Genomic DNA, 12,789 nt, shown 5'->3' with positions numbered 1-12,789 from the left:
TTTAAATTTATACAGAATATAATAAAACTATATTGGAAACATTGAAGTAAACTCATCAATTTATTTTATTATCTGATATGAAGAAATTGGCACTTTATTCTTAAGTCTTTTATTGTTCCTTTGTTTACACGTTTATCCGTACTTTCCAGGCGCTGTAGACACGTACTTCATTGATGAACATCCTCAGCTGTTCATGTTCAAAGCGTCACAGAACAGAGCCCAGAAGATACTCAACTATCTCGGCTACGTGCTAGTGAATGGACCAGCCACACCCCTGGCTACCAACATACCGCCCTCTGACGCCAAACCCTACATTCCGCCAATACCTCTGGGTCAGTATTCATCCTGGTTTAAAGCCAGTACATCATTTGCTAACAGCTCAACATTGTGCAATAATTAATTTAAGCTGAGTGTATGAAATATGCTGAGTCTGGTTTATTGAAATCTAATCATATTCGGTTCTACAGCATGAGTGTTGTTACAAAGAGAAATTAACCTGAATAATATTTTATTAATGAAAGCCGATGTTAACACATCTTGGATACCCTGGATTATGAACGTTAAAGGTGTACTTACTAACTAGGTAACGAATATGATAGTTTATTATAGGCAGAGACGGATTTACAAATTTGCGGCCCCCATTCAGAAATGATCATTATTTCACTCAATTTAAAAACCACTTAGCTTAATAATCATCAACCAAATATGTATTAAAAACTTCTTTTATAACTTTTAATGATTTTAATTATTGTATAAATATAAATGAAAACGAAAATTCTGCAGAAAACACTTAATTTTTAGCGACATTTTAACTGGCCTTTTTGGCTCATGCCATATGTATAAAATCATCATACTATCTACATAGTCACGTTTAGTACTAGACAAGTACTCATTGTCTTTGTGTAGTAAAAGAATATATCAAAAGATTATACCCTAGTTGGTGAAGCCATTGTTTTAATTTTTAATGGAAGATGAAATTTTTGTACAAATCCATAACAATAAGCAATATGCATTCTGTCTGATATTTAAATGTTTTTTTCAGTCCGCACTGGTTATGGTATGTGCAAACTGTCTTTACTTGTTTGCTGTGAATTCTTCCTTAACAAATTCTATTTTATTTTGGGTATATTTATCTTTATATCTCTATAATAACATTTGAAAATAAAATGGGTATAATTTTATTAAGAAATTTGGTTATGGTTACGTTTAACATAAATTTTTTTGGAAAAATTTCATATTTCATAAAATACGTTAATAACCTTTGGGTTTAATAAAGAATAAATAGAATTTTCTGGAAGTTAATAATTGTGTTTATTATTTGCTTTTTTAAAACTGGTTCATCTAACCTTACTTCTATTTACAAATCCTTTTATTTCGGATTATTTTTCATTTGTTTTGTTTTAATATGTGCACGCCATAGAAACATCGTTGCACATTTTCATTTTTTTTACTACTAATATTTTTCAGACCTTTCACCTGAGGCCGTTAAAAGACAGGAATTAACTGGTGAAAATACAGGTAAGAAAAAAAACATTAATTTACCCTGCATAGTCATATTTAATTATATCTAAAATTGTAGAGTAAAAACACGATTCATATTTTTGCTTGTACTATTTAACTAGACTTTAGACCACAGAACACATTATGTATAACACATCATTAATTTCTTTATCCTATACATCATCTAATCATAATGCATTATTCCAAATTAACTTGAGAACAATATACATGCATTGCATAGACCAGAGGTGGTCAAACTGCGGCTCGAAAGCCACACGTGGCTCTTTCAACGATTATTTTTGGCTCCGAATAATTGTCGAATTATATCAATATTTAAATTTATATTACCTATGTCAGCTCTTGGGAAATCGAAACAAATTACTGGTGCGACTAATAATTATTATTATTCTACCATAAAATTAGCGAAATCCAAATAACGATCATAAACTAACCGACATCTTAAGGATTACTAGGAGTGCTGTCATACACGTGTGCCATTATATCTAACTTCAATACACATATTATGTACTTTTGTGTAAATTATTTCAATAAATATGATATTACAGTTGTGGCTCGCAAGAAATTTCAAATGTCGAAAAATGACTGGCACTATCAAAGAGCTTGGCCGCACCAGGAGTATTGAATAAAGTTTATATATTAAGAGCCTGTAGTCTTAATAATTTATAATTAATATAGCATTTTTATAGATCACGTACTTATTTATCTGTTAAAAAATACAAGTTAATAATAGGTGTTACATGTTGCTATTAATTAATATCGATACATTGATAATTTTCTTCAAAGACAATCGGATGTTAAAGTCTTGGCTGCTGCAAATGTTGGAAATGTTATTAAATAGTATATTTTAAATAATAATAATATATTTGCTTTGAAATATTTTCAAAGTAATAAATATTCATGGATTCTCATATAAGTATGACAATTTTCAGTTAAAAATTTATATATAATTTATATTAGAGATGGGAAACTAAAGCGAAACGGCCCGTGGGCCTCTTGCGTACTTTCTCCATTATTACAGTGTTATAAAGTTACTTATAATAAAATGTTATAGTATGTACACTAAACTGACAAAATTATGATTTGTCGTGAATTTAAATATGCAATACAAATGTCAGCCCGATTGTTTTGTATTGAATTTGTGTAAGAAAATTTCACTCTTTATTTCTACATTTCTTCATTATAATGTTTATTAGAAATAAAGTTCCTTAAATTATTAATAAGTGTTACATTATAAAAGGCTCAACAAAACATTTTAAATTGGCCCGATGTTTAAAAAGGTTGCTCGCCCCTGGTTTAGTTTTTTCTATTACATACATAATTATTTTACATATTTTTAGAAAATTCTTAGAAACTTTAGTATGTAGTACGATATATTTTTAAACTTAGTGTTTATTCAGTTGTCTTTACTAAACAGTACTATTCAATAAAAATAATAGTCTTATTAGTGAATAAATAATAAATAGCTCATATTCATTAGAAACCCGGTATTATGTATTTTTAATTAATCGATAATAGGTTTAAGAATAAAAATAAAAATCTAGTTTTTTTTCTCACTATATTTTTAATACAATGTAAGAATTTATTTAAAATTTCAAACAAAGTCGAATCCAAAGTATACATGAAACGTGCAAAAAACAGCCAATATTATGCAGTGTTTTATGTTTTAAGCCAATATTCATAAAAATACAATAAAAATATAATGTTATAATATTTAAATATAAGTTTAACTAAATAATTTGTTTTATTCCTAAATATAAAAAATGACATGTGCAAAATTAAATTCTCAATATAGAGATAATTTCATATATATTTAAATACATTATTCTAGTCGATCATGATATGTAAGATTGCTATTTGTCTTCATAGTGTATATAGTTTACAATTACAGATAATATGTAAGTAATGATATTATCAATTTTTTTTCTTCGCAGCCGTTCAACCACCGAAAGGCTTCAAGCAAATCTTGGACGAGGGTGGTCCGGAGGCCTTCGCTAGGGCTGTCCGACAGCACAAAGGTCTCCTGCTGATGGACACCACGTTCCGGGACGCTCATCAGTCTCTACTGGCAACGCGTGTTCGCACGCACGACCTGCTCGCCGTGTCGCCCTACGTCGCACACAACTTCAGCAACCTCTACGCACTTGAGAACTGGGGCGGGGCCACATTCGACGTCGCACTAAGGTCACTTGTATTCATTTTAATACATCCTTCTCTGTCTCACTAAGATCTCTTGAATTTATTTTTATTGTGTTAGTGAAGATAATTTTAACTTATTTATTTTTAACTGAGTTCACCATCCAATATATGTCATAAATTTAATTTATAAAAAAATACAATCTTAATAATTTATAGCTTTTTATTACTAGTTAATTACGAGGAAAGTCAGGCGTTCAAATGGTGCAATATACTCTAGTTCACTAGAAACTTTCGGTATAAAGTCTTGCATGTCCGAAGCAGTTCATTAGTTCATGGATATCATAGGAGAATATATGTTTCACGTACATTGCTTACGGCGCCCTCTATTTATATATTTATCTATTAAAAGAAATACCATCATCACCATAAAGGCTGTTGATTGTGCAGTGTTGGATATAGGCCTCCCCATGGATTTTTTATGAGGACCGGTCCTTGTGGAGCTTATACAGTTGTAACTTTTTTAAAAAATCATGAAATTTGTTTACAGGTTCCTCCACGAATGCCCATGGGAGAGGTTGGAGGACATGAGGCGTCTGATACCCAACATACCATTCCAGATGCTTCTCCGAGGCGCTAATGCCGTCGGATATACCAACTATCCCGATAACGCTGTTTACAAGTTCTGTGATATGGCTGTAAGTTTAGTCCTTTTTTTAAGTAAATAAATTTAAATATTAATATTTTTAACAATTCTTTAAAGGTATAGTTCAATTTAATATACACACCTAGTTTATTAATTTATATGTTAACAACATTGATTAATTCCTGTTAACAGTTTGCCATGCCATTCTCGCCTTAAGGAGGGATGGGAGGAAACGCGCGAGACGCCCATCTAGTTTTGAGGCGGGTTCACCGCGTTGCGAATTCTATGTTCTTGTTCGCTATTGTTTATTAAGAATTTTTATTTTATAATAAATAATTAAAAATTCTGGATAACTTTTTCTCGCCTCAAGGTGAAAAAGGCACCCAGATTAAAAATTTCATCTCAGATGCCTTTTCCGCCCTAAAGCGAGAGAAATTTTTTTTAAATAATTTGAAAAAAATATTTTAAAAAATTGATGAAACTACTTATTTTTGTACATTTTGTCAAAAAACTGACCAAAATAAGAAATAAAAACTTGAACGGCCAACCAGCGAAGCCTCTTATCGGTCAGCAGTCAAACTGTTAATCTATGCATTTAAATAGATGCCTGTGTTTGAAATAAATAAGGGCATTAACATGAAAATTTATATGAGTAGTTTTTCATGGAGAAAAATTCTTCTCCGTTGTTGTAGATCATTACTAGCTTAATTACTGTATAACTTATTCTTTGTACAGGTGAAATCTGGTATGGACATCTTCAGAGTATTCGATTCCTTAAACTACCTTCCCAATTTGATCCTCGGCATGGATGCCGCTGGAAAAGCAGGAGGTGTGGTGGAGGCTGCTATATCTTACACAGGAGATGTATCGGATCCCACTAAAACGAAATACGATCTGAAATACTACCTGAATTTAGCCGATGAATTGGTGAAGGCCGGAACTCACGTGTTGTCCATCAAAGATATGGCCGGGTTGCTGAAGCCTCGTGCAGCTAAGTAAGTAGCATTAAACGATTTTTTTAAATAACTAGCAAACATAGATCATTTGTGTACTTGAGATTAATCGTTCACATATATAAGTCTAACTTCGAGAAAGATCGTCTTCGAATCAACTCCAAAATATCTCGTCAAAACGCTGCTGTGTCTTAAGACGAAGATCTTTGAGAGATGAGATTTGACAGATGTATATTGGTAGTGCCTATATACAGATATGAGTCGTGGTCGCTTAAGATGGTCCTCATAAGACTCAAAGTCATCCAGAGACGTCCACTGCAAGACGTAGGCTTCCCAAAAAAGCCACGATGACCGGTCTGATGCAGCCCACAGCCGGCGATTTCCCGCGACAACTAAGAATGTCGTAACTTAACTATGTCATACATCAAATCAAATATTATTTATTCGTTAATGTATTAATGTTTGTGCGTTTGTTTTTGAGTTTGAGTATAAATAACTAATATTTATATTTCAGATTACTGATAACAGCGATTCGTGATAAGCATCCATCCGTGCCTATCCACGTACACACACATGACACGTCCGGTGCGGGTGTGGCAGCCATGTTGGCTTGCGCACACACAGGAGCCGATGCTGTGGACGTGGCTGTTGACGCCATGTCCGGCCTTACCAGCCAACCTAGTATGGGCGCTCTAGTAGCCTCCCTGCAGGGTGATAAACTAGACACTGGTAAGTTTATATCGCAACAACATGTTTCTAATTTCATTCATATGAGCCGATAAACTCACACTGCAAAGCATAGGCCTATAAAGTGTAACGTGTTTATGTCATATTGCCTCCAACTTTGTTGCTAAATAAAAAAAATCAAACATGACGTAAAATTTTTAAAAGAATCATAATTACAAAGAATCAAATAGAAAAGATAAGAATTATGAGGGACTGGCCGTACCCAGGTCTCTCTTAGGGACTGTTACACCATAAAACCTAAGCGACCTAAGAACTAAGTTACTGCAAGGCAACTTTCGAGTTATATTACTGTATAGAGTGCCGAGTAGACGCGGCGTGGGCAGACTCCTACTAGGTGTATTGACAACTGGATGTGGACAGTGCAAGACCGGTCATCTTAGAGATCTTTGGGAGAGACCAATGCGTCGCTGTGGGGGTTTTTCGGTTGAAAAGAAGAAAGAATGCCATTAGCCGATATCTTAACCCTGGTAAAACCGTAAATGCCAACCTTCAAATATCATTTCAATGACAAAAATCTATGTATTGTCTGTATCTAAGTTGCTGTTCTTATTATGATTGTACTTACAGGCATACCACTCCAGAAAGTGTCAGAGTATTCTGCGTATTGGGAACAAGCGCGAACGCTCTACGGGCCGTTTGAATGCACGGCCACCATGAAGTCTGGTAACGCTGACGTGTATATCAACGAAATACCTGGAGGACAGTACACCAACCTGCAGTTCCAGGCCTTCTCGCTTGGTTTGGGCAGTCAGTTCGAAGAAGTCAAGAAGGCTTACAGGTATAATTATGTTAAAAACTATTTTGACACCGCTCTTGTAACAGAGAAATTATTGGCCTATCATCAATATAAAAAATAACTAAATCAAATATGTTGTGAAGTGCTATATGTAATAATTTTAAATTGTAATAATAGACAACAGTAACAGAAATATGTTTTTCTTCATATGTTGTACAAAACCTTAGTAACAATGTGATTATATTTAATTTTTATTCTGTCATCATCATATCAGTTGATAGATGATCATTTCAAATCATAGGCGTCCCCTATAGATTACCACGTTAAACAGTGTAGCACTTCCATCATCCATATTTTTTGTTTCATTACTTGTTCACCTTTGTTTCCTTTCGAGCAGTGGTAGCCCAGGGGTAGAAGATTGACACTTGCGATCGTAAGTCACGGGTTCGATTCCCAAGATAAATTCTTAAATATATAATTCACACTTTTGTACATTAATTACATAAGATTACCACTGCTCAAAATCAAGTTTCTAGAGGATAGACAACAACGCCCTCTACATATTGTTATACCACACTGCGATTGTCAACCCGTCTGCCAAACGTGGTAATTATGGTCTATCCCACTGCAGGGGAAGTTTGTGCCTTATAGTGGGCGTCTATGGGCGGAAATAATGACGACGATGATCTGTTTACTTAAGTCAGAGTAGGAATTGAATATTTATTAACGAAGCAAATGATCTAATTTATCAAGTCAATCTATAGTTTGGTGACTAATTTTTATTTATATAGATGAATATGTTTAATAAGTTATTGGGAAATTTATATTAAAATAATTAGTTTGCATAAGTTTGATATTTTATACAAATTATTAGTAACAAAATAATATAAGATTTTTTTTTTGGTTTCTAGGGAAGCCAACCTCTTGTTGGGCGATATAATCAAGGTAACGCCTTCATCAAAGGTGGTTGGCGACTTGGCGCAATTCATGGTGCAGAACAAACTCACTGCCAAGGACATAGAGGAGAGGGCTGAAGAGCTTTCCTTCCCCAAGTCCGTCGTCGAGTATCTTCAAGGTGCAATTGGTATTCCGTACGGCGGTTTCCCAGAGCCTTTGAGGTGATTAAGTAATTTTACTTAATGTATATATCATATATAAGAACAAACCATCGGAACAATGATATTTATTAATTAACTCTATATATAAAAATATACATTTTTCTATTTCATTATTACTTATGGATTTATTTACATTTTCATTGTTATATTTATGAATGAAAAGAAAAATTATCACATAAATTTATGATTGGTTATATAGATGTAAGGCCGGTTTAAAACGAATTAAACCAATCGGTTTAAAACGAAAAAACCCGTTTAAAACCGAAAAAACCCATTTTTTTCGATTTTAAACGTTTAGTGTTGACGACTATGTTTTTCTTAAATATAAACACATTATCTATTCCAAGCGTAGACATTACCTAGCTAAGTTGAAAAACTATTACCTAGTTAACTATATTGGTTATTTTGAAAAGATTTATCAATCAGTTTCATTCGGTTTAAAACCAAACTCACACACACTTGCACTTCTCACGCGGAGAAACGTCAAGATGCAACGTTGCCAGCTCGCCCACTCCACACCACACACAAACATACATGTTAACGTGTTGCGTGCGGATATGTCAGTGTTGCCAGTATTTTAAAAAAATGTACAAATTTGGATTCAATATAAAGGTACTCGTACCAAATATGCCAAACATTAATAAATAACTAAAATGTAATGAGCTGTTACAAAATTAGATTATTAGGTACCCGACTTTTTCTTGAAAGTAATAAAAAAACTGGCTAATCTTACACAGTCCACTCGACAACATGATGATCATACAATTTCTTTATGATTTAGGTACATATTTTAATCTATTGTATGTAATATTGTTTCTTTATAATTATAGTACTTTATATGTAATATACTTACCTACATAGGTATAAACTGCATAGGTAACTAACACAAGACCAAGTATTGTCGATAATGATGTGTAAAAACACCGTTCTTATGTTTTAGTAGGTGAGTTTTAAACCGTTTAAAAAGATTAATTTGGGGTTTTAAACCGCCACTTTTGGTTTTAAACGTTTTAAATCGGCTTTTTTACATCTATAATTGGTTACAATTATAACGAGAATGTATATGAATTTGTTATATATCATATCACAGATCTAAAAATTTAAGTATAATATGAAGGCGGTCTTAATTCAAAACACGTTTCTTCACACAAATTTTTTTTTTTTAAATTAATTAATAGATAGCTCTTAAGTAATTATAAATTGCAAAAGTTAAAGAATATTTATTTATTTTTAGATCTAAAGTATTGAAGGACATGCCCAGGATAGAAGGACGGCCGGGTCAGGAACTTCCGCCTCTAGACTTTGAAAAACTAAAGGCAGAATTAACGGAATCCTTCCCAGATGTAAGCATTTTTTTTTAAATAAAATGTCAAAAACTAATATCAGTTGTCAATAGATTTGACATATATTGTTTTAAAATTTCACTAATTTAATATGCAGCTTGAACGCTTCAATAGCAAATATTGGCCAGCCAAGCTGTTTTTGTAAAACATTTTAAAATTTTTATTAAAAGCATGCTCTGAAATGTGAATTGGTTAATGAAATTACAAATAAATAAATTGTTTCTGTTGCATTCAAAAACCTTTTGGATCAAAATTAACCAACTTATCTATTGCGTGAAATACACTACCAATGACTTTAATCGAAATAAACCAATATGTGATAACATGTAATTATTTTATACTACAGGTGACTGACAGAGATGTTATGTCGGCGGCGATGTACCCTCAAGTTGCGAACGATTTCTTCCGCATTCGTGATAAATACGGACCAGTGAAGCATTTGGACACAAAGACTTTCCTCGTTGGACCCACGGTAAGTGACACATAGTATATAAATTAATATTAAAACCCAATTTTTTATTTCAACTTTTGTGTGATACAGTTTGGATTCGAACCCGCTAAAAATTGGCTCACACGCTACATCATTCCAAATACAAATGTCAAATGTCTCCGAAAAAAGTTTAATGAAGAAATATTACAACGATCATATGCCATACCATATCAATGTAAAGGGAGGGTCATGAATATAGTTAACATTCTAAACATTATTAAAAACCAAGTGTAAGTTACTCCTATAGGCAATTGTATTACAATGCATCCCCATGTTTCTAAGTTATCATGTAACATCTAAAAAGTTAATTCTATTTATAAAATATATTTAAATTTATTCTATCTCAAATCTAAAAATTCTATTATTGTACAAAGGATTTCTTGGTAATAAAAATTAAGTAATAAAGGATTTCGTGATAATTAAACTTGGTAACAAATGCTGTTCTACTATATTAAATATATAAAAATGTCCAAAAAATACCCGTCTGAGTTTTTTTGTGAGGTCTCGTCCGAGGCTCGTTTGCAACTTTCGTAGCATTAAGTTGAAGGATTCCAATATTGGGCAGTTCAATCTGATTCTAGTTTCTATCAAATTTGGCTCTTCTATCATTTTTCTCACGACATACACAAGTGGGCATTGTTAATCCTATGTAGATAGTAATAATAATAAATAACATCCTTTTGGTTTCATCTTTGTAACAGGAACTCATTACTGTGATACTTTCAAAGTGAACGCCTTCCTTGAATATACCTTTTAAGGACGTGCTTTAAAATATAATTCAAATGATGGCTTTTTGTTGCAAAGGTTGGAGAAACAATTGAGGTGAAGATCGAACGCGGTAAAACCCTGGACATCAAAACCCTGGCCGTGTCAGAGGAGATGACTGCAGCCGGCGAGAGGGAGGTGTTCTTTGAACTGAACGGACAACTCCGCTCTGTATTCATAAGGGACGAGAACGCTAGCAAGGTAACTATTAGACAAAGTTATGATTTTTTAGAAAATTGTGATTTTAGTCATCGAAAATTGAGCCGTAGTAAAGACGTCTTCTGGATGTTGATGTGAACACTGTTGATAATATAAATAAATAAAACCTTGTGTTCTAGGAAATGAAAATCCATCCTAAAGCAGTGAAAGGTGACAAGGATCAAGTTGGAGCACCGATGCCTGGCACAGTCTTGAGTAAGTATTTACAAGTCTTCCTTAACTTCCCCAATAAAAAAATTACAATGTCGTACAACAAGAAGGTGAACAGTCGGATTTTTTATGTATATTTATGTGTGTATATATATATATATAGTGGGAGGCCTAATCACGCTGCGTCTATCGACTAGTGGTCGCCACTTGAGGACCATTTGACTCCAAACGGCCATCGGTTGGACTAGCGATCGACATTACTAGCGATGTGCCCCGCTCATTACCACTTCAGGCGAGCCATTCTTCGCTAGCTATGTCGGTGACTCTGGGTAACCATTAGCCTGTGTAAAGCACACTGTCTAAGAGTAGGTCATCACCGACAACACACACTGGTAAAAGACGGTCAAAATTAGATTGAGATATGATAGCAACAAAATTCCCAGCATAGATCTCTTGCTCTCTGAATGACCATGAGCCTTCTTGTTAAGCTACGTAAGCGTAGATCATCACCGACAACACGCACCTTTGTCTCGGGCGAAGTAGATTAAAATATAATATTTATACACACCTATTTCATAATAATAGCCTTATGGTCGACTAAGGAAGAAAGAACACTTCTATTAAACTTAGTCCTAAATGCAAATTTTTCAAAGCTTTTTGATTATAAAGTTGTGGATTAATTAAAAATGTTATATTTATTATAGCAATCAAAGTCAAAGAGGGAGACACCGTAGACAAAGGCCAACCCATTGCAGTTCTCTCCGCTATGAAAATGGAGATGATTGTGCAGGCCCCGAGAGCTGGAACAATCAAGTCTGTCAGCATTACCAATGGACAGAAACTGGAGGGAGACGATCTGATTTGCACCATTGAATAGAATAAACATTAAGCCGCATCTTGCATGTTTAATTAGGTATATATATATTGTTAATTTTTTTTTTATTTAATATCTACTCAATTTGCAGCCGTATATTGTGCACAAAAGTCTTCACCGCTGTGATAAAATGACATTTAGTCTGTCCTAATTATGTTAAAAAGTTTAACATTGTCTGTGGACAAAAAAAATATTTAATTTTTTTATCATAGTGCTGTAAACGCTGATATGCAAAGGTACTTTTTTCGGACCACACGGTATTTTAGACCCGGTCAACTTGTATCTGTCAAAGTTAAAAAATGTTATGTGTGTTAGGAAAACTATACTATTAGTGTTAAATATATGAAATGGTAAATATAAAATTTTACTAGAAAATTATTTTGAAAAAAGATGTTATTTTACGTTACTTAAAAAAATTATTCAATGTTTTTAATTAAATTGAGTTAAACTCGTCAAATTAAATAAATACGATTTTATTATTATTTACATTGTGTAGAATTAACTGTGATAAAATCAAATCACAAATAACATGTTTTTAACCTTATAAATATATTCATACGCAATATGATTCAATAGTCTATTTAATAACAATGGTATTACGCCATATGAAATTTAATTTTTGTTATATAAAATTAATTTTAATGTAAATTTTATCATTATCATTTTTTTAGGAATTTTTTATTTTATATGTTGAAGATATTTTATAAGGAAAATATTGTGACTGATTGGTCGTAGAAAAGACATTGAGAGCACGGTAGCGTGAAAGACGCTAACATCATTTGAACATTAATTATTTAATTTTAGTTATTAATATGCTCCTACATTATGCGTCCATATTAGTTTTTTTTTCTTCTACAAAATATTATCACGGATAGAGTTTAGTGAACCTCTGTCCTAACCTCTGTCGAACCTAATTTATATTTTTTGAAAATTTATACAAAAATACACAAAATCAGTGATTATTTATATAAGGTGTGAGCTAATATGGACGCATTTTATATCGTGTGATTTTCTTTTAAATATCGGTGCTCATTGTTTTTATACCGCATTGTTAACTTTTTACGTTTCTACATTTAACAATCGAAATAAAACAA

General features: G+C 32.9%; 1 protein-coding gene across 1 annotated transcript in view; it reads left to right on the top strand.

The window, feature by feature from the left end:
* Nucleotides 1-12,789, top strand: part of PCB (Pyruvate carboxylase) — a 53,791-nt gene extending 41,002 nt beyond the window's left edge. The window contains exons 13-25 of the mRNA XM_068776178.1: nucleotides 150-332; nucleotides 1,468-1,518; nucleotides 3,453-3,702; nucleotides 4,205-4,352; nucleotides 5,036-5,295; nucleotides 5,768-5,982; nucleotides 6,568-6,778; nucleotides 7,648-7,854; nucleotides 9,089-9,197; nucleotides 9,544-9,669; nucleotides 10,492-10,653; nucleotides 10,791-10,866; nucleotides 11,526-12,789. Of these exons, the coding sequence (XP_068632279.1) occupies nucleotides 150-332; nucleotides 1,468-1,518; nucleotides 3,453-3,702; nucleotides 4,205-4,352; nucleotides 5,036-5,295; nucleotides 5,768-5,982; nucleotides 6,568-6,778; nucleotides 7,648-7,854; nucleotides 9,089-9,197; nucleotides 9,544-9,669; nucleotides 10,492-10,653; nucleotides 10,791-10,866; nucleotides 11,526-11,698 (2,171 nt within the window). The 3' untranslated portion in view covers nucleotides 11,699-12,789. The remainder of the gene's footprint in view (nucleotides 1-149; nucleotides 333-1,467; nucleotides 1,519-3,452; nucleotides 3,703-4,204; nucleotides 4,353-5,035; nucleotides 5,296-5,767; nucleotides 5,983-6,567; nucleotides 6,779-7,647; nucleotides 7,855-9,088; nucleotides 9,198-9,543; nucleotides 9,670-10,491; nucleotides 10,654-10,790; nucleotides 10,867-11,525) is intronic.

Source organism: Battus philenor, unplaced genomic scaffold (genome assembly GCF_028537555.1).
Source record: "Battus philenor isolate CCGP_79_NKW_IND1 unplaced genomic scaffold, ilBatPhil1.0.hap1 SCAF_11, whole genome shotgun sequence".
Lineage (NCBI taxonomy): Eukaryota > Metazoa > Arthropoda > Insecta > Lepidoptera > Papilionidae > Battus > Battus philenor.
Note: the sequence above shows the minus strand (reverse complement) of the source record. Positions and strands in the feature narration are given on the sequence as shown.